General features: G+C 56.3%; 1 protein-coding gene across 1 annotated transcript; it reads right to left on the bottom strand.

Moving 5' to 3' along the window:
• Positions 1 to 1,797: 1,797 nt before the first annotated feature.
• Ephb3 (EPH receptor B3) lies at positions 1,798 to 21,185 on the bottom strand. Its single transcript, XM_047564940.1, has 16 exons — positions 20,590 to 21,185; positions 11,990 to 12,054; positions 10,131 to 10,803; positions 7,649 to 7,804; positions 6,589 to 6,939; positions 6,304 to 6,428; positions 5,922 to 6,081; positions 5,733 to 5,841; positions 5,311 to 5,363; positions 4,196 to 4,318; positions 3,854 to 4,101; positions 3,141 to 3,356; positions 2,880 to 3,029; positions 2,592 to 2,785; positions 2,349 to 2,504; positions 1,798 to 2,244 (listed from the first exon to the last, which is right to left on the bottom strand). The coding sequence occupies exons 1-16, from the start codon at positions 20,702 to 20,704 to the stop codon at positions 2,136 to 2,138; spliced, it is 3,003 nt and encodes a 1,000-aa protein (XP_047420896.1). The 5' UTR covers positions 20,705 to 21,185; the 3' UTR covers positions 1,798 to 2,135.
• Positions 21,186 to 21,680: the final 495 nt, after the last annotated feature.

The following is a 21,680-nucleotide window of genomic DNA, read 5'->3' as shown; positions in this document are numbered from 1 at the left end:
GCCGAGGGGATCCTGCCCATCCCCCTCCCCGGAGCCCGGGGGACGCCGAGCGCCGTGGCCTTGCAGGGCGCCCCTCCCCCGGCCGGCCACTGCCTCGCGGCGCTGGGTTCCGTGGGGGGAATGCTAAGGAGCCGGCGGGCGCCGCGGGAGCAGCCCCAGCGCGAGCGCGCGGCGGGGTGGCGGAGGGGCGGGGGCGGCGCGCGAGCCCGCGCCACCGGTCGCCAGCGAACTCGTCTCCGAGCGCCGGCCTAAACCCGCAACCTCCCAACGCCACGCGGCCTCACTGGCCTGGTCTCCTATACCCCAAAAAGCCACCGTGTGTTTCCAGGTCTCCGGCTCCCCAGCCCTAATAAGAATCTCCCCAGGAAGCCCTGTCTGGAAGCGACTGGGGAGATGGGCGGGGCCGCCACACGAGGACCTCCGGCCTCCGTGGCGCAGCATGTGTCCATACCTCTGTGCCCACCAGGTACTGCCCAGCGACCCTCTGATTTAGGATATGCAGGTACCTCGAAACCTGTTCCATGCCCACCGAGGCTTACTGCCCAAGGGCTCCTCCTGTCACTGAGATGACTGCAGCTGCGCTGCGCTCCCCTTCTTTTGTTAGTTGGTCCAAGGGGCCGGTGGCCGCCCCCAGGCTTTCTCCTTTTGGCTTCCAGAGACTGTTTTCCTAACCCTCTTCCTGGTTTCTGTTATTTATCCCTGAACCTTTCAAGTGAGCAAGCATCCTCGGTGGGAATCCCAGCCCCCGCCACACTTACTGGCTCAGGACTTCTGACAAGTTACTTAACCTCTCCTTTTCCTCTTCTGTAAAAAACGAGACAAAAATACTTCCTTCCCAGGCTGGATCGTTGTGAGATTAAATAAGATCCGGGTATAATTGGGGCATTTAGCCCTGTGCCTGGGCATAATCAGTGCTCCATGAAGAGTAGCCAGGCTTCCCGGTTTCCACCTGTGAATGTCAGTGGCTCTCTCCCCTTTGTTCTTGGCCATTGACCCTGGGAATTGATCAACACACACCCCTCCTGGCCACTCCTTCAGCCACAATGGGTGTGAGAGGAATCTGTAAAACACCATCCAGACTTAGGTGTCTGCCCCACCCTAGGAAGGCCTCAGCCTTAGAGGGTGCAGCTCTGGAGTAGTTTGCCCTTCAGGCGTCTGAACCACTTCTGAGAAGTCAGCAAGATGATCAAAACAGTGAGGCAAAAGAAATTGGGCCTGGAAAGGCCTGGGTCTGGTCTCTCAAAGACTGGGGTGGAGAGGGGGAAGGGATGGTGACAGGATTAGAAGCCAGGGATTTCGAACTGGAGGGAATCAAGGACTCCTGCTTTGGGAGAAGGAATGAGAAGGGGCAAGAGAATCATCTTATTGCCTTTATTCCGCAGTTGACCCCGTTGGCCCCACTGCAGGGCACAGGACCAAGCTTTTGCACACTCACCCATGTTCTCTGTGCAGGCCAGTGCGTGCACACACACACACACACACACACACATACACACACATACTCACACACATCCTATCTCTGGCTCTGAGAGTCAGTCTCTGGGGAGCAAGGGGCTGATCCTCAGCCTGCCCCTGCCTGCCCTTTTATGACAGCACCAAGGGCGGGGGTGGGGGCAGGGCCCTCAGCCCCCAGAACAAGTCCCTGTGCAAACTGGAGGTGCCAGCTGGCTTTAGGATGGGGTGTCACATTTCCCCATTCCTGGAGTCCCTTCCTCCAGTTCCTGAGGGAGGGACTACTCTCTGCCTACCTGGGGGGCCAGACCCTGCCAGGGCTGGGCCCTGTGGAATCCAGGCTTACCCTCCCACCTGACCCTGCCAGGACCTCCGGCCTGAAGAACAGCCAAGTCTGAGGTTGTGGGGATCACCCACTGGAGAGCAGGAAGGCCTGGGCCCCGAGGCATCTGAGGAGGGGTCATCACCCCCTCTCCTAATCCATCTTCAATATGAAGAGGTTTGGGGCACACTTCCTGGGGAGGGAGCACAGGCCTGGAGAAGTCCTAGCTTGGGCCTTCCCCAAACTTCCATCTTCTGGGCCACAGCCTAAGGCCAGGCATCCAAAAGTCCAAAAGTCCAGCCGGCTGGTTGGAGTCCCTGCGCAGTCCTTAGGGGGAAGCACCCCCAGTAGGAGCTGGGTGTCAGACCTGCACAGGCAGCGTCTGGTTCATCTGCAGCCGCATGTCCTGAATACTGCTGAGGATCTTCTTTTGGTGGCCAGCTAGGGTGACCCCAATCCGGAGCAGATCTCTGCAGATGGAGTAAGGGCAGGGTTAGTCCCTTTCCTCTTGCCTGCCACCCTGGGCCCAACCCAGAGCCCTCTGCCCTTCCCTCCAAATCAGAGCTGCACTTACTCTGCAGTCATCTGGGCCACCAGGTCAAAGGATGCAAACCCCGCACTGACGAAGCTCTCCTTGTAGCGCCCCATCTTGATGGCATCCAGCCAGTCACCCACTGTTGTGAAGGTTGTGTAATCTGGAACTGTGCGGTCCAGAAGGGGCTGTGACATGCTGTGAGAGAAGAGAGTGACCGGTGAGTCCTGAGGACAGGGGATGCAAGGATAATGCACTTGGCTTGATGGAAGTAAAGGTACTGACCCAGACTGGGCACTGGCGATAACCTTGAGGCTGGCAGCATTGCGAATGAGTTTGTCCAGGGTGTTGACGATCTGGGAGAATTTGGGCCTGAGGTTTCGGTCCCGCACCCAGCAGTCCAGCATAAGCTGGTGCAGTGCTGTGGGGCAGTCCATGGGTGGTGGCAGCCGATAATCCTGCTCCACGGCATTGATGACCTGGGCCAAGGGCAAGGAAACTGGGAGTGAGCCACCACTCCACTCCCCAGTCAGCTCCCACCTACCCGACCACTCTGGCTTGTCCCCCACTCACATCCTGGTTGCTCATGTCCCAGTAGGGTCGTTCTCCATAGCTCATGACCTCCCACATGACAATTCCGTAGCTCCAGACATCACTAGCAGAGGTGAACTTCCGATAGGCTATTGCCTCGGGGGCAGTCCAGCGAATGGGGATCTTCCCGCCCTGGTGAGGGGGGCACATGCCCTTCACCCTATGACTCGAGGCTGCCCCCCAGCCCTGAGCCCTTGCCTGATTGACACCACCCCCCGATTCCCTCCCAGCTGCTTCCTGTACCAGGGAGCTGGTGTAGGTGGGATCGGAGGGGTCATCTTCCAGGAAGCGGGAGAGGCCGAAGTCTGAGACTTTGCAGACCAGGTTGCTGTTCACAAGGATGTTGCGGGCAGCCAGGTCTCGGTGCACGTAGTTCATCTCAGATAGGTACTTCATGCCAGCAGCAATGCCCCGCAGCATGCCTACCAGCTGGATGACCGTGAACTGCCCATCGTTGAGCTGGGGACAACGAGCAGGCTCAGGTGGGCCTGTGGGTTCCCTCCTGGCCCATGGTCTGCCTGCCTGCCCATCTGCCCTCTCCAAATCCACAGAGATCATACCTCATCTAACCTGCAGTCATGTCCAGAAGGTACTGACTATACATAGTATTAACCTGCCTATTATGTATCGAGCACTTTGGATACAATATTAAATATTTAATATGTATCCCCATGAGGACCCAGTAGCTTTTACCCTTCCCATTTCATAACCAAGGCAACTGAGACTCAGAAAGGTTGAGTAACTTGTCTCAGGTCACACAAGCAGTAAAGGGCAGAGTCAGGATATGACCTCTGATTCTTCTGGCTCTGAAGGCCTACTTATTTCCCTACACCGGGCCACCTCAATAAACTTTTGTAGACTTTGAATAGGGTCTCTCTGACTTGCAGGAGGCAGTGATTGGCCTGATCCAGTTCTCTTGGGGCTAGGGTCGGAAAGAGGCCGGGGCTGGCTCTTACCCGGAGGAAGGAGTCCAGTGCACAGTTCTCCATAAACTCAGTGAGGATCATGACAGGTCGACTTTTGGTGACCACACCCTCCAATCGGATTATGTTGGGGTGGTCGAACTGGCCCATGATTGATGCCTCACTCAGGAAGTCCCGCCGCTGCCTCTCAGTGTAGCCCACCTTCAGCGTCTTGATGGCCACAAACACCTCCCGACGGCCAGGCTGTTTCAGCCGACCCCGGCACACTTCCCCAAACTCCCCTGCAAGACACAACTCATAAGCTATTTCTGGAATCACCGTGGAATGACCCAGCCTCTTCAGTCTCTCATCTACACTGTGCCCCAGAAGACTCACCTGCTCCAATCACCTCCTCAATCTTGACACAGGACACATCGATCTCCTTGGCAAACTCCCGCACAGCCTCATTGGGGTCTTCGTAGGTAAAAGGGTCAATATAAACCTTCATTCCAGGAGCAACTGGAGGGAGAAGATGTGGGTGTAAGAGAGTGACAGAGCTTCAGGTCAGGCACGGGGAGGGGAACTGCTGAATCCTCGACCTCAGGTCCAGAGACCCTGCCCAGACATCAGCCTCGAGGGAGCATGCATCACAGCTTCCCTAGTGAGCTCACTCCCTGTTCCAAGCTGATGCCCTGACCCCTGCCCTCATCCAGACATGCGAACACCTAGGGACCTCAAGAGCAGCACACCCAGGATTCTTCTAGTCTCCTCCTCCCTCATCTCTCATCACGTCCAAACCTCTCTCAGATGCAGCCCTCCCCTGGTTCCCACTGCCCTGACCTTGTCTAGCCTTCAACACTCAGACTATTGCAATAGCCTCCCAGTTGGGCTCTCTGCCTCTGGACTTTTCCCACCAACTACTTGGCATATTCCTGAAACAATACATCCATTGTCTTCCTCCACAGCTTAAGAGCCTTCCCAATTACCTGCAGTGGAGTCAAGCCCAAACTCTGCCCACCTTTCACGACCCTCCAAGGGCTGGCCTGGCTTTCCAGCAGCTGTCAAGCAGTCATCTCACTGCTCCCAAGTAGTCTCCCCACACCCTCCCACTTCCTTCCAGAGGCTCCTCCAGCTAGGAATGTTCTCCCCACCTTTCCAACCCTGTTCATCCCACCACCTCCTCCAGGAAGCCTTCCTCTTCTCTGAACTCTTAACTGCCCTTGACCACAGGAACAACCAACTTAACACTTAATTGTTCTCTAATTGTTTCCTCTGTGCGCATGTGTGCACACACAACATCTCCTCTTTCCCATAGAACAAACTGCCTTTAGGATTGGGGTCAGATATCTCTCAATCCTGGGACTAGCAGGAGTGAGGGGGATACTCAGTGTACCTGGAAATGAGGTAGGGATCAGGAAATGGCACCCAATTATAAGCAATGAAGTCATAAGCAGGGAAGAGCAAGCCCCTGCGGGCCAGGAGAGCTCAGGAGGTAGGGGGGAGGTACTCACTGTATTGCTGTAGCTTCTCAGTGTATTCAGAATCAGAGCTGTGTCGCTGCTTCCTGGAGGGACAGGGTAGAGGCAGGCCTGAGACAAGTCCCAAGGGACTTTGTTCAGGGGACTCTCGGGCTCCCTGACAGGGCAGAGTGCACAGGAGAGGGTCCTGTGCCTGCTCCCACAGTTGGTAGTCACAGCCCCCTCTGGGTGTGTGCACAGGGAACTCAGAGCTCAGTCCCTGGAGGTGAGGGAATAGGACAGGAGAAAGACATGGGATGGACTGGGGCAGGTCTTTCTGGCAGAGAACCTGAGCCGGGAAGGCTGTGGCTCTGGTCTACAGGGAGGCCATGGTTGTTCTATGTGGCAGGAGGGCTCTAGAGGGCTAAAGGGAAGCTCCAGTCAACCTGTGGGAGCAAATACAGGTCTGAGAGTACCTGAGACACACAATAGCGATGACCACGACAGCCACCACGAAGACAAGTCCGGCGGTGGCAGAGCCCACAATGAGGGGAAGCTGCTCCTGGAGCTGCTGGGCACCAGAGCCTGGAGACCGAGGAGGGGCTGGTGAGTGGAGGGCAGGAAAAGCCAGGCCAAAGCAGGGACAGGCCCAGGGGGCAATGTACCTCTTTCACTCGTGGTCTCAAACTCAGCCGGGCGGCTGTACTGCCCATAGCCAGCTACGGTGCGGGCACGGACCTGGACCACGTAGCGCGCGTCAGGCCGCAGCCCGTCTAGCTGCACCGAGTTTTTCTGGCTGGTCACTGTGGAGGCGATGCCTTCGCTCTGCAATGCAGAAGAATCAAGGCATCCTCAGGGGGGGGGTCCTGAGGCCAACTGGTCCTGTCCTCACCCAGGTTACCCTATGGTCCCCTCAGTACTTGAGGTTTTGCTCCCAAGGGCCCCTGCACTCTCTGGGGGTACTCTTCTCGGCCCAAGGCCTCCTCCTGCCCATGGAGGCCCTGACCTTCTCAAAGTACTTCATCTCCTGCCCGTGGAGGCCCTGACCTTCTCAAAGTACTTCATCTCGTAGTCCAGGATGACTCCATTGGGCCGCTCCGGAGGGGCCCAAGACAGGGTCAGGCTGCTCCCTGAGCTGCTGTGCAGGCGTAGCGTAGGCACTTCCGATGGGGCTAAGGAATAGCAGGTGCTCACCAGGGGTTCCTGGGGTCCTGACATTCTTCAGGATCCAGTTCCCCTGGGACCCCTGGGGACCCCTTGACAGATCCTGGGCAATCACAGTTCTATTCAAGGGAAGTTAACCCAGGCCCCCCTCCTGTGTCCCCTCCTCACCAGCCTGGTTGGTGGTGATATTCACAGCTGCGAACCGGGGTGGCAGAGGGCTCTTGCCAGAGACACCGTTGACCGCCTGCACCTCAAAGGTATAGCGTGTGTGAGCCAGCAGATGGCTGATGTGGACCCGGCGCTCTGTCAGGCCCAGCTGCCGAGGCACAAACTCCACGTTGTCATCACAGCGTGAGCAGGTTGAGGGTCCCCCGACCCCAGGACCCCCACGGCACTTTTTGCAGATGACATTATACAAGAGGTCATCCCGGCCACCAAGGTCCCGGGGCTCACTCCACTCAAGGATCAATGAGGTCTCGTTCACATTGGAGATCACACCCCTGGGTGGAGATGGCACCGCTAGAGGGACGTAGAGAAAGTAGTAAGCAGGGGACCCAGGAGCACCTCTTCAGCCCAGAGTCCCTAGACACTTGTCCTGCCTCTGCCTTATAATTAGAATATTCTTCCTACACAATTCTTCCCTAGGCAGATTCCTGTTCATCTTTCAAGACTTCACATGCAATGTCACCTCCTCCTGGAAGCCTTCCTTGATTCATCTACTTCCCATCCTCTGCACTCCCATAACACAACTCCTGGGCCATCTTCTAGCCCAGCTCTTGCACATATGGTCATTACCTGTTTTCACATCTGTTTCTCCCACCCAGTTGTGAGTTCCTTCACGAGTTCATTTATTCTCCCACAACCCCTGTACCCAGCACAATGATCAGCACACTCAAAGTCAGAGCAGGGAGAAAGCTGTATAACAGGCTGCCCTCGAGTGTGGGGCTGCCTCCTTGGTTAGAGTTGGGCTGAGAGAGCAGCAGTCCTAAGACCGGAAGGAGTGATAAACTCATAGGATCCAGCCTGGCTAGCAGCTGGGGGTGCTTGTGAAATAGTGGCAGGGATGAGCCAGGTGACCTCCTAGCTATGCCTTCTTGCATCATCTAGCCTCTGAGCCTTGGTTTTCTCATCTGGAAGATGGGGCTCTTCGCAGTGACTGCTCAGCCCTCCAAGGTGGGACCCTGGATGGAAGGCCTGCAAAGAGTCAGCGGGGCATGCGTTCACTCACTGGTACAGGCACTGTCTGCGGAGTCCGAGTCAGCGCGGTAGAAGTTATTGTGGCAGGTGCAGATGCTGGCGGCCGGTGAGGTGGTGCGGCTGTTGGGGGGGCAGGGGAGGCAGGGCCCCTCTCCCTGCTTTGCCTTGTAGCTCCCAGGGGGACAGGCTGTGGGTGAAAGATGGTCATCTCCCTTGCTTGAAGACACCAAGCCTCCACACCTGCCTGAGAACCTGGCCCCTGCCCAGCCTAGGTCTTGGCCCCTCCACCTCCTAGGCTGTGGGGGTGATGCTGGGATTGCCTAGTTCCGGCTGCAGCCACAAAAGGCCCTTTGGCCCATGGAAACCCCACATCAGCGGATTCCTCCCCGCCCCTGCCCCCCTCATCCCCTCCTCAGGGCCTCATGGACGAAGACGTCAGCCCCATCACCTGGACAGCCTGGGCTTGTCGAGGCAAGGCAGAGAGAGAGGAGGAAGAGGAGGTGGATAGGGAAGAGACCACTAGCAGACTCTGTCACCCTGTACTCTGCTGAGATGCTCCCCTAACCCAAGCTCTGGAAAATCACTCCTGAGGACCCTCAAGGCCACTCTTCCACAGCCAAGCAGTAGGGCCTCCTGTGCACAGGCTGCACAATCTGACCTCTGCCCCATCCTCCAGGGGCAGAGGAGCAGCTCCTTTCTGCCCCTGGGGAGGGGTGGGGGCTGAGGAGGGGTGAGGAAAGGAGGGAAAGAAAGCAGGCAGGAAGGCTGGGGTCACCTGGAGTTCAGAGGCCTCCGCAAGGGGACTTGTCCCAAAGTGAACCCACAGCCCAGTGCCTGAACATCCCTACTCCCCGTCTCTTCTCCTGCCATCTACACTTGGTCCCCTGGACATGGGCACTAGAGATTTCTGATATCTGGGATGGTCATGAGTTATTATTCAAATTGGAATATTCTGTGAGGGGGCACTAGGAATGATTGTGTGAATGTAATGGGCATAATCCAAGCTAAATGGACACACTGAGGTGTACCATCAAACCTATCCACAGGATGACCTCTGGCAGGGGACATAATGCCAGGAGCAGGGCTGTGCCCTCCTCTGGGGCTTAATCTCCCCTCACAAAGGTGATATTCCATCCCAGCTCTTTGAGCCAGTGGGGGAGGGGGCAGAGGCCAGGCCAGCCTGGTTGCTATGGGAACAAGCGTGCATTTCCTGCCAGGGACCTGCAGAGTGTTAACCCCTCTTCAGGCTGTCAGGCTCATCACCCCCACCCGCTTTCTCCACTTTGGAAGAGGAAGTCTCAGGCAGGTTCCCATACAGTTGTGGAGAGGGGCCGGGTAGGGTAGCCCAACCCCGGCCTCACAACCAGGTCCACACGCACAGTCCTCTCACACCCAGGGCTGTGCCAAGAGCCATCTCCCACGCCTCCAAGCAATGACTGCAAGCCCTAGGGAAGAGGACGGGCAGAGGGACTGGAAGACAAGGCCCTTGGGCACCTTGTCCTGCATTCCACAGTCCTGGAAGGGTTGTCAGGACCAGCACCCACATTACCTGGCTGTGAGGCCTTGTGTACAGAACTGCTTTGAGACTTGATTCCCTTATTGGTGAAATAGGGAGATAATGGGACTCCACCTTACGAGGCTGTGGTGAGGATAAATGAGAGCCCCACGTGAATGAGTTTTATAACTGGGAAGCCTAGGTTAGCCTCCTAACTTCCTGGTGCATAAAATAAGGAGGGAACAATCCCTGTCCTCCAGGCATCCCTGTGCTCCCAAAGGCCAGTGGGATGGTGTGTGTGCTTCCCACAGGCCAGCAGCTGGGCAGGATCTCTCACTCACACCTCACCGCAACCCCAGGAATCCTCAGGGCTAAGGAGTCTTCATGCCCCGGTTTTGCACAAGGAAACCAAGGTTCAAAGAGTGAAGTACCTTGCCCCAGGTCACATAGGTGGAAAATGACAGTCAGAAATCAGGATTTGAGGGGCTGAGCCCCTGAATATTGTGCCATATGCACCACATCTCAAGGAGATGAGCCCTAAGGAAAGAGGGCCAAGCATGAGATGCCCACAGCCCTTCTCCTCTCAGCACTGAAGCTCATCTAGAATTTCCAGGGTGAATCACACACTGCGGTCAGGACAAAGCAGGCACCTCTGCCAGTCTCCTAAGTCTCTGCCTGCTTGTCAAGGATTCTCTGTGCCTCCCTTTCTAATTTCATTCTCTCTCTCCCTTTTTCCCTCTCAGGCCTCGTGCATGCTAGGTAAGTACTCTGCCACTGAGCTACAGCCCTGGCCCTCATTTTTTCTTGTCTCATCTTTGCATGTCTTCTCATTCTCTCTCCTGTCTCCCTCCTTGCCCCACATTCTCTGCACCTGACACCCACTCTTTTCTTTCCTCTCTCCACCGCATGCCAGAGGCCCGACCTTCTAGTCAAAGAGGAAGCCTGGCTAGGAAGCGTGGCTGTGGCCAAGCACTCCCTGCCCCTCCCGCCCCCCCCCCCCCGTCCAGCCCCCACTCACGGCGGCACTGGGACTCCTTGGCAGCTGGCTCATGGCCAGTGGCACAGGTGCAGGCGCCCACAGGCACCATCCACTCCCCGTCGCCATTGCAGTAGAGCTTGAGGGGCACCGACACCTCCACAGCATTAGCGATGCAGGTGCCAGGAGCAATGACCAGCGAGGTGGGCTCAGCCCCAGTGAGAGTCTCAGGGAAGAGCGCGAAGCCTGCAGTGGTGGATGCACACTTCTTGTAGAAGGCGCGCACAGAGATGAGTGACATGCAGGCACCCTGGTCCTGGAAGGCCAAGTAGAAGCCAGCCTTGGAAAGCGGCCCGAAGCTGCGCACCTTGGTGTTGACCCGCCCAGCATCAAGCCGTGAAAAGCTCTCATCGGGTGCAATGGTGTCCACTTTCACATAGGGGTTCTCCATCCAGAAGGGGGAGGAGGCCGAAGCCACATCGCTGTCAGCCTCATAGTAGAAGAGGTTGAAGGTCTCCTTGCAGGAGCCAGGGATGTTGGGGATGCTGTTGCAGTCGCGAACAGTGAACTTGAGCTCCACATAGACCCGCTGCACATCTCGCCTCCAGATGAATCCCGTGCGAAGCCAGTTGTTCTGGCTCGACTCTCGCACATTGCACACCTGATATGTGCGGATGGGGTTCATGGCCTCGTCGTAGCCACTTACCTCCTCCCACTGCACAAGTGAAAAAGACAGAGTGAGCACCTACATCTGCCAAGTGCTTCCCATGTACCCAAATCTGCTATCTTGACTTCACAAAGATGCTTCCATGTAAGTGGCTGAGCACAGACTATGAGTTCAAATCCCATCTTTTAACTTGCTATGTGACTAAGTCTCTTCATCTCCCTGTGCCTCATTTTTCCCATCTGCAACATGGGGACAATAAAAATGTGTATGGAATAAATGTTTTTAACTGAATCGAGCACCTAGAACAAGGCTGGGAACTTGGTAAGTACTCTATGAATATTAGTTATAATATTTATTATCTTTAGGACTCAGTTTCATTATCTGTAAATGGGGTTGATTGGAATTAAATGAGGCTATGAGGAATTAAACCAGCTAAGACATGTAATGGGCTTGTTAACAGTGCCTGACAAAGAGGAAGCATTCAACGCGAGAAATACTGGCTCTGGCCACACCAACACATTTAATCTTCGCAAGAACTTCATGAGGGGAGGGGCATCTGTTGTCCCCACTACACAGACAAGGGAGTCAAGGCTCACAGGACAGAGAGATATACTCAAGTCACAGGTGGACTAGTGACTCCAGTGACTAGTGACTAGTGATTAGTGACTCCTGCAGTGCCATCATACCCCAGGGGTCCAGGGCTTAGCCCAGCCATGAAGGCCATTGAGGGAAGTTAATTAGGATATTTTAGACATACTGGACTACAGGAATTTAACAGTGAAGAAACAGAGGCCCAGAAAAGTAAACTGCCTTGCTCAGGAGTCACACAACAAGTTAGAGATCAGAAACCAAGGTCTCCTGATCCCTAAACCATCATTCTTTCCAGGGACCCAGGAAGGAGGGAAATGAGCAGGATGGACAAACAGAAGGACTGCCAGGTGGGGGAGGGGAAGGCATAAGGAACAGGCTGAAGACAGGCTGAGGGGTAACGTGACAAAGACAGTGTCCGGGGGAAGGCACAGGCAGGCAGAAGAGGAGAGTCACAAATACCCACGGAGGAGGACCACCAGGCCCAGAAGGTGACAAATGAGGAGGATGCGGAGGCCACAGGAGGTGAGGGGGCAGGTGAGGGCAGAGGCAGCCCCTCTCCAGGTCCTGGAAGGGGGCATGGATGCTGGGGGGAGGGTGGTGGCCTAATGACAACAAATACTCAGGAAAAATGAGGAAGTCCTACCCCACTTTCTGGATGAGATGTCCATGCCAACTCAGACGTCACCCATTTTGTGTCCATGAGGGTCTCTGGGGAAACAATAGAAGAAAAAGGTCAGGGCCTGATCTCAGGATGGGGAGGAAGTCATCCAGAAACAGCTGTGACATAGGACACCAATCCCCACCGGTACCACTCCCCCAAGTTCCCAGCTCCCTGACTCTAGAAGAGACCCTGCCATGAAATGTCACAGCCCCAAAGATGTCAGGTCTGGCAGGCTGGGGGTGGCTGTCTGCAGCTGACCCCAGGCCCGGGTTAATGAGGCAGGAGCAGAGGCCGTTCACACACCTACAGGCTCCGCTAATCTCCACACAAAGGGGCCGACAGGGCCTTTATCCTGGAACAAAAGGCTGTGTGCTTCAGACCCTGGGCCCCGGCCTCCCCTGACTCCATTCCCAGCACAAAGGCCCAGCCCCACACACTGACAGGGGAAGAGGAGGGCAGGGGCAGGCCAGAGCCAGCTTCCATCCAGCCACCTATGGGGATGGGGCAAGAACCCTCTTCCAGGGTGGGTGGGGACCACCAAGGCCCAAACCAGCTCTTCATGAGTGCTCCTACAGTCCTTGGCAGAAGGCATTCTGCTGTGTCCCTTTTAAAGAAAACAGATGACTGTTTTAAAACAAATGTATCACTTATAGTAAACTGCTAGGGCTTGGTGCAAGGGGCTGAAGGTGGTTCAGATTTAGATGTAGCTGACTCTATAACTGACCTCTTGTGTTCAGACTGCAATATGCCCCTCTGTGGAGAAGGGACAAGAAGAAGCCTGGAGGAGTACTATGCATGCCAACTGAGCTGTTACCTCCTCCAGGAAGCTCTCCTTGACCTCTGCATCAGTGTCAGACGCCCTCCTTCGTATCAGGACCAAGGGTTTGGCTGTAGCACCTGTCCTGTGTTCTGAGCTGTGGATTTTAGTCTGTGTCCCCTTGCTCAGTCATAGAAAGAGCCCATTAATGTCTCTGACATAAACGTGCTCCCCTAGGAAGCTGGCTTTGGGCTCTTGGCTAGAAAACTCTAAGTTGTTTAGAGCCTCGTTAAGTAGCTAACGCTGGTCTTGAACTTGTGATGTAGCTCAATGGTAAAGTGTCCCTGGGTTCAATCCCCAGCACCAAAACAATGAAAAAAAAAAAAAGAAATAAAGAATGAATGAATGAAAAGGATAAAAAAAAAAAAACCCAAACAAACAAACAAACAAACAAAAACCCTTGAGTCTCTGAAAGACAGTGTGACCCCAAGATCAGACCTAGGAACTGAAAAGGGAGGAAAGAGGTGTCAACTCCTTTCTGGGAGCCTGGGAGACAGGGCAGCTGGTAGTTCTCCCCTCAGCTCTGGGCTGGAATGGGGCAGGGCCCCTAGAACTTATGGAGGCTGCTACACCCACAGCAGGACACCTGAGGACCACGAAAGGAAAGACTTAAACCTCACAGGGTCTCACTGAGGGTGGTGGGGGACCCAGTGGTGGACGGCATCTGTGGCCCTCGCCCGCTGGGTGAGGCCAAGGGTTCTCTATGGGCAGCAGTTATTCGCTGCAAGGAGTGAGGCTCCCCCTCCTGTCCCTGGAGGGCTGGGCTGCACAGTGAGCTATCCCAGCCTCCCTGTAGGTGGCCTGACAGGCCCCTCTGGCAGACAGACAGACAGACACAGACATTCAGCAGGGGAGCCCTCTAAAGAAGCAGTGATGGGCAGAAGTAGGGGCTCCGACGCAGGCAGGCTGAGCAGGGGCCTAGCTGAGACGCAGGGTGGGCAGCCCGAGCTGGAGCGATGTGCAGAGCCGGCTGTCTGCGGGATGGCCGGCGGCGGACTACAAAAGACAGCGAGATGGAGAGACAAGGAGGCGCAAGGAGACAGAGACAGAGAGGGAGGTTGCCAAGTGGCCTCTTCCCCAACCGGCAGCCCGGAGTATTCCTGTCCCTGGGAGCAGCCGAGCCAAGCGCACCCCCTCCCCCAAGTCAGCCAGCCAGCCAGTCCGCCTGCTTGTCTGCCCGCCGCCGCTGCCGCCCGCCCGCCCGCCCGAGCAGGCAAGGGCTCCCACCGCTCCCTCGCGCTGCCTCCCTCCCTCTCCCTCACTTCCTTCTGCTCAGCCTGTGCCAAACCCATCTGGAACTGTTTAAACCCAAATATTCAGCCCCCTCCCCCTCCAGCCAGATTCCTCCACAGTTTAAAACAAGCCCTGCGCTGGCTCTGGGAGGAGGCAGGGGAGGGAGGACGTGGGGAGGCGGCGGGAGGGAGGGGGCGAGAGGCTCTTCATTTCTGTTTAATTTCTGGGGAGCGAGGGAGGGAGGGAGGGAGGGGATCGGCCCTTGGCCATCGCGCAGCCTTGGCCATCGCTCAATCTCGGCACATTTTTCCCATTAATGAGGAGAGGACTTGGATTTCGAGTCCTGTGTGCCTGAGGAAGGGCTCCGGTCACCCTGGTGGGGAGAGGGTGGGCTGCTCTCTGTTTCCCCACTTTGGGGGGGAGGGGAGGGCTTGCTCTCTCCAACCTGACCAAGATCAGGAGGGAAGGCAAGGACCTCACAGACCCTGCCTGTGTCACAGCCTCCAAAGGGTGTGAGGGGAAGGTGTGGGGATGTCACAGAACCCATCTGGCTGTGACATTGGGAGGCAGAGGCCTCTTTTCTGCTGCATGTGTGGTGTGTACCGTGCTGGGACAGAGGCTATGAGGCACAGGGGCAAAGGACAAATGAGGAATAAGTGAGTAACCTTCAAACTCTCCCAGCTTCTGTAGCACCCACCAGGTGGCTGCAAAGGGAGATGGGAGAGGAAGGCCAGTCCAGACACAAGGCTCACACTACCCCAAAAAGTCACCAGGGAAGTGGGCACCGGGGTCTTTCTAAAACTGGGGCTTTGATGCTCAGGAGCAAACCTTTCCGGTTTCCACAGAGCCATGAAGAGCAGCCACGTGGCAGCAGCTGTGTGGCCCTCACCTGTGCACACAGTTGCACACACAGCACACAGTTTGCAGTGGCTGGGCTTGTTCCTCACCATTGGGGTCAAAAAGTGACAAGTCAACACATATGGTGGACAAAAACACACAAAGCCACAGCCACCCGCAAACACACACACAGCTCCACAGTCTGTCTTTTTCAGTCACACAGATGCATATGGTACAAACAGATTAGTCTTCCTTAGACAGTTGTACAGAGAAGCTTTCTCACACAGAGACCTGGCTTGCCTGAGGCAGGCAGGTTCTCACAACCTTTCTAGGGGCTCACATACCCAACCCAACAGTGCATCTTCCTCACACACCCAGTTGTACACACGATCACCAGCCACGAGGTATGCAGTCCTGGGTAAAGTGCAAACACAAATGCCAGTTTCCCATAAAGACTTGGTGACATGCTCTTACACAGTTACTTGAAAACTACAATTAGATGTCAGGAGCACTGGAACATGCCACAGCTCCCCAAGGGGACATGGAGACACGGGTTCAAGTATCAGTAGCTCGAGTTGGTGTAAGGCCTGAGGTGCATCTCCATACACAAACCCTCCCTGCCACACACATACACTGCAAGCATGCCCTTTATCCGGAATGTCTGCAGAGGGGTGGAGGAAGAGTTGGGAGAGGGCAGTGCCCCTCATCCAGGTCCCAACTCTGTGATACCTCTTGCTCAGGTAGGGTTGCCACATGGGCCACTCTTGCAGTGCAGAGGTACTGGGGCAGCCTTGGCCACTGGCACTGGCAAGGAGCAAGCCCTGGCCCTGCTTCCTGTTGTCCTGGCTCAGTCAGGAGCTGTCAGTCAGGTCATGGGGCTGGGGGTGGGGCAGGGGCATGAAGATGATTTTGGGTGTGGCTGGGTGCGGCCTCCCCAAGTATAGCCTCTGCCCAAGCAGTAGGCTACTTCTCTGCCAGCACAATGGCACTCTCAAGGGTTCCTGAGCCCTGGAGGAGGGGGTAGCACCATGAAGAGATTTTGCCTGAGACGCTTTGGGCAACACTCTTGCACATACAAGTCAAGGACCTGGAATAAGGAGGACATTGGAGGCACCCAGGCCTGCTTCTGAGGACCTTGTTAGGCCACCTTGGTGCAAGGGCAACAACTGAGAGCCTGCCATGTGAGGGCCAGGTTCACACAGCTTTATGGAGCTGCCAGACCCCCCTGTGCCTCCAGGCCCCAAGTCACTCAGAGCACCTCACCCTGCCACTGAGACCCAGGAAACAAAGGAAAAAATGGACAGAAGCAAGAAGCCTCCAGCCTAAACTCCAGACCAGGGATTCTGAGGTAGCAGAAAAGGTCATGTTCCAGGACTGGGCCAGTGGAGTGTGCGGGGACAGGGTAGAGGGGCAAAGTCTAGGCAAGAAGGAGCACCCAGGAGCCCCACCAGTGAAGAGAAAGAGAAAACTCCATGCCACCCCTGAGTGCCTCCCTATCCCACCACCACCACATGGAGTTCCCACCTCAGCCACCAAGCAGAGGGCTCTGGTTCCTGGTTTTCTACCATGTCCCCCACTCCTCCCATGTCACTGTGTGTATATGCTTGTAGGAGCCTGGACACTCAGGGTGGATAGCCCGAGAGGAAAAGGGTCTTGGGAGGACCCCGCTATACGACCTGAAGCATATATATGTTGTGAGGGAGTCTAATTCACCCAGAGCCACCTCCCCTTCTTCTGCCACAGTCCCTTGGCCCCCATGTCTGGGACAGTGGGGAAGCGAGCATCACAGGACAACACATTTTGTCTTTCATTCTTCCCCTCAGATCATGGGGAATTATAATTAAATAAACCTGAGAGGGAGGAGAGGGAAGAAGCAGCCCAAGGAAGGAAGCCCAATGCCTCAGTGCTCATCCAGGCCCCCACCCCATAGTTGGCTGGCCCTGCCGGTCAGAAATAGATGGACGGCTAGTCCTCACACGAGGTCTCTCAGTCCTCACTGGGATGCTGGTCACAGTGGGCCTGGTCAGGGGCTGGGGGCTGAAGGCCAGGGGAACCTGGCTCCAGGGTAGCCCTTGGGCCAGGGGGCCTCTCCCGCCCCGTCAGGTGCCCAGCTGTACCTGCCCGCCCCCCACTGCCCAATCCCGACAAACCAGTTTGACTCAGCACAACAGGCAGGGCTACAATTTTCAAACTATGCAGGCCTGGTGATTCAGCCTCTTCGTGCTGTTTAATTAGTGGAAGGCCCGTGGCGGAGGCCTTGCCCACGGCAGCCTCGGCTTCAGCTCACAGCCACCGAGGCCACACTGGCGACGGGAGCAGCAGCCCTGGCTAAAGGGAGGGCAGTGACAAGCAAACTGTTTCCCCCAAAACCTGCTGCTGTCCCTCCACCTAGCTCTGAGGCGCCAGATCCTGACAAATTTTAACAGGGTGGTGGGGGGCACCAAAGGTGACCAAAAAAAGAAACCAAATCACAAAAATGCTGCGCCGTTGTCCCCTTCAGTTTCTCGTTCTCAGTGGTCACTCCAGCAAGAATGAGAGAGGCAGACTAGCACGGTGCCTTTTCTCCTTGGGGACAGGTTCCACTGCAGTGACTACTCTGCTAGCAAGGCTTGGTTGGAGAGGAAGGTGCTGGCCCCACCTCTCACAATCTGGTAACTGTTTCTCTTTTCACAAAAGGGCATGTTCCCAGCTGGGACCTAAACATGCCTTCTCAGGTGTAAGGGCCCTGTGGCTCAGACACCATTCCTCCACCCAGGCCCCATTCTTGGCCTACCGGTTCATGGTTCCAAAGGGGAGAATGATATTGGTTTGGGAACCAGGGATCATTACTCAAAAGGAGACTGAGCAACAAGGTGGCCTTGTGTCCCTGTGTCTGTAGGTAAACCCCAGGGCAATTTGTGTGTGGGGGAGGGGCAATCAATCAGTGGGCTAGGGGAGCGGCGACCTTTAAACTAGGGAGGACAAGCAAAAACCTCAGCCCCATCTACATGGAAAACTGATGATATCCTTGGATGCAGAGTCTTAGTGAACCCCAAGTGTGCAGGGGAGGCAGAGAAATCAGGTGTCAGACAACATCTGACTAAGGGGTAGCATCTGCAGCTCAGGGAACCCCAGGCCTAAATATAATGATCCAAGTTGCAGAGAACTAAAAGGCCAAGGGCAAACCAAATCCTGACAAAGCCAAATGGAACACTGAATGGATCCTCCTGTAAAGTTTGAGGGTGGGGAGCTTAAGAGATCTTTAGTGCTAAGGGACCTACACAGCCCTGCCCACTGGACAGAGCCAGGACCTAGAAGTCTACCCATTCCACTCTCCATGTCCCAGAAGTGGGGTGGGGTACAGACAGGAGCCCACTGAGCCAGCTCTTTTCCCATCCCTTCCCTTCTTGGAGGTGCAGGAAGATAAGCTCCCCCATCCCTCCAGACCAACCTTCCCTCTGTCATTTCTCCAACCCCCTCCAGCAGGTTCCCTTCCCAACCTCCCCAGGGTAATAATAGCAACAATAATAATAACAACAGCTAATCCTTGAATAACAAAGACAATGTGCTAAGTGCTTTACACATAGTAACCATTCAATTCCCACAACTCTGTGAGGATGTACCATTATCATCTCACAGTGAGGGACTACCTAAGTGTGGGTAGGTACAAGGTCTGATCCTGGCTGCAGGGGTCAACACACTTCACCACTTTTTCTTACATTCCCAAACACGAACTGAAGACCACAGGGTCTGAGGTGTTCAAAAGTGAAGGCCATGGTGAAAGCCACACTGTAGATACTGCTACTTTCTGGGGGCACCCTCGCTAATCTGTCTCAGCCTGGGGCTAACCCTGACTCCCACTTCACTGCTTAAGGAAGAAGAAGGGGTTAGGGAGTAAATGATCCTAATACCCTCTCTTCCTGGGCTGTTACAGCTGACGTCTCTAGTTTAGTCCACCAGCTCCTTGGCCTAGGAGGCTTGGACACCAGCTTCTGGCTAGGGCCTGCCTGCAAGGAGGAGTCTGGGAGATTATGAGAAATGGAAAGGTAAGGAAAGAGGGATGGAGGAAGAGAAGAAGGAGTGAGCCCTCCCAGGTAGCCCATGCTCACCTGACCCAAACCACACCCCCACTCCACACTAGCACCCACCACACCCCACAAGGGCCTGACACACACAGGTGACAAGCAGTCCCATAAGTGCATGTCTGTGTGCAAGTATGTCAATGTCGCCTCTTCTGGACTAAGACAGACACAGACCTGGGAACTCAAGCAGGCTCCCTGGCTCACACCCTTAAGGCAATCAACAACAAAGCCCCACACTGGTTTCTCACGCCTGCGATCCTATCACACACGTGTGGGTGAGTGTGCGCCAGTGTGGGCGAGACCTCAGTGTGCATGTCTGAATTTGCATGTGTCCACCCGTGTGAATCGATCTGTCAGCACAGTGGGCTCAGATAGAGATAAAAGGGGGTGGGAGATCATAGGAACATTTTTCCCCTGGAGAAATTCGAAAGCACCAGAAGCAGATGCCTTCTTCTGAACTGTTAAAGATTCTTCCTTCCAACCTTTAAGTTTACCTATTGTGAACACAGAAAAGAACCAAGTTACAGGGAATTCATGTTTTTTGTTCCTCAACTAAGAAAGTAACTAGATAAAAATTCCAAACACTATTGCCTCTATTCTAATTTCCTCCAAATTTCTGAGGGTGTCTCTCCCTCTACATTAAGGAAGGCTCCCCCCTTCATTTTATAACTACGCGTTATTTTGGAAAAGAGGGTCTATGTGTGTGCATCCCTATTGTCTGTGATCTGCATTGGTGCCTCTGGCCCTGGGAGGCTGGTGTCAAGTGGCATGTGTGTGAGCTCGCCTGCCACGGCCAACTACACTCGGGCTGTTCATCCAAGTACAATTATTTGGAAGTTGGAGCTACCCCCTCAGCGGCAGTCTTGGCAGATTTCACAAAACCCATGGAGAAGCCCGGCCTTTTCCCACCCGCTAATGAGTAGCGCACCCAGCTTCGATGCTACCGGGGCAAGCCCCGCTGCTTCGTAGGTTCAATGGAAATCAAAGCAAGCTCTCGAAGGGTCCTGCTAGAAGGCAGAGGGATAGCCTTGGAGAAGGATGCAACGCCCGCGCACACAGCACCTCGTACGTAGTTGGAGCTCGGTAAACCATAAACAATAACAGGCCCCCGCCTCTCCACCCCCGCAGCCATCCCCTGACAAAGCGGGGTGCACTCGCACTCACTCTCAGTTAACTCCAGCGGGTTCCTAACCAGTGCCACCGCCCCCCCCCCCACCTGGGGAGCCCCGCTTCACCCCCACCCGCCACAGCCCCGCAGCCCCCGCCTCGTCTGATGGGTCGCCCACACTTCCTCACCGCCGGGAGGTGCTTGGGCCCCGTTTCTCTGTGGCGAGTGAGGGCTACTCCCACAAAAGCTCACGGCGAGGCCATCACTTTAGGGGACACTCATCCCGAGTTCCGCTGCTCCCAATCCCCCAACCCGCGGACAGTCGTCGACAGAGTCGGCTCCAGCCTCCGAAGCGGCTCCGGGGGCGTCCTCCCCACCCATTCTTCAGTCCCCGTGCGGGCGCAGGCGGCGACGCCTCCTCCGACGTGCGCTCAGCCCGTGTGGACTCACACCGCCCGACCTATCGGTCCAGCGCTCCGGCGACCCCCGGCACCTTACCCCAGGCGCGCCCCCCGACGCCGCTCACCTTCCAGAGCGCGGCAGCCGGCGGGTAGCAGCAGCAGCGGCGGCAGCAGCAGCAGAGGGAGCAGCGGCAGGAGCCCCGGCGGCGACGGCTGCGGCGGCGGGCGGGCTCGGGCCATGGCCGGGGCGACTCCGGGAGCCGAGCCGGGCCGCGCCGGGCCGGGCCGTGCCGGCGGGGCTGCGTGCACCCGAGAGAGGGTCCGCTTGGCAGGTTCGTGGGTAGGCTGGCTTACGGTCCCAGGAGACCGGGGTAAGGAGGGGTGCAATCCAGGCGGGCGGCTCTGGGACCGAGGCGGTGCCCCGAGCCCCGAGATCCTGAGGGATGCGGGCAGGTCGGTCCCGCGGGAATCCGGACCGACCGGTCCAGGAGGATCCGGGGCGCTGGGTGGCTCGATGTAGGAGGACTCCGGGAGGCTGGAGGGTGCAGGTGGTCGTGGTTCGAGGTGCACAGTAATCCGGCAGTCCGCCGGGGGCCCGACTCAGATCCGGGGCTCCGGGTGCGCGCTCCGTCCGGGGTCCGAGCTGGGCTCTTGCTGCGCCGCTCACGTACTCACTTCTGCTGTCCCCAGCTCTGGCGCGGCCGCTCTGGGCGAGAGGGGCGGGACGGCCCGCCTGCCCGTCAACGCCGCAGCCCCTCCCCCAGAGACCGGCCGCCCACTCACAGACCGCCCGGCCCGCTGGTTCGGCCTCGGAGCACTCAGCTGGAGTTCAGTTGGCGGCACCTCCATCAGGCCCACCCTCGGGGGTCTCGGAGGCCTGGCGTGGGCGGAGCCAAGGAAAAGATGAATTAGATAGGGCGGAGCGATGCTGTCCATCAGAGGAAGAACCCCGCCCTCTGTCGCCCATTGGCCATTAGTAACCAACTTGAGTCCGAAGAGGTGCGGACCAGATAGAATGAGCCGAGGGCGCCCCCCTGTGGCCTGCACATGGCCGTCTTTTCTACCAGGCAAGTCTAGACCCCAGATTCAGCTTAGCCACCAGGAGGGGGTTGTGCACAGTGGCAGATCCTGTGACCAGGGTCTCCTAGATGGTTCATTCATTCATTCAGTCGTGCATTTAATCTTTCATTCAAAAATACTTTTGAGCATTCACAAT

The sequence above is a fragment of the Sciurus carolinensis genome, chromosome 9 (genome assembly GCF_902686445.1).
Source record: "Sciurus carolinensis chromosome 9, mSciCar1.2, whole genome shotgun sequence".
NCBI classification, from domain to species: Eukaryota; Metazoa; Chordata; class Mammalia; order Rodentia; family Sciuridae; genus Sciurus; species Sciurus carolinensis.
The sequence above is the reverse complement of the archived record's forward strand: the minus strand, read 5'-3'. Positions and strand labels throughout refer to the sequence as shown.

What these genes read in the sequence shown, in the direction of transcription:
- Ephb3 (XM_047564940.1), bottom strand. Translation starts at nt 20,704, where the DNA reads ATGGCCCGAGCCCGCCCGCCGCCGCAGCCGTCGCCGCCGGGGCTCCTG. An exon ending in TGAGAAGCTACAGCAATACA is followed by an intron (nt 4,319 to 5,310) that starts GTGAGTACCTCC and finishes TTCTCCCTCCAG; the next exon opens with TTGCTCCTGGAATGAAGGTT. An exon ending in ATCGCCAGTGCCCAGTCTGG is followed by an intron (nt 2,505 to 2,591) that starts GTCAGTACCTTT and finishes CTTCTCTCACAG; the next exon opens with CATGTCACAGCCCCTTCTGG.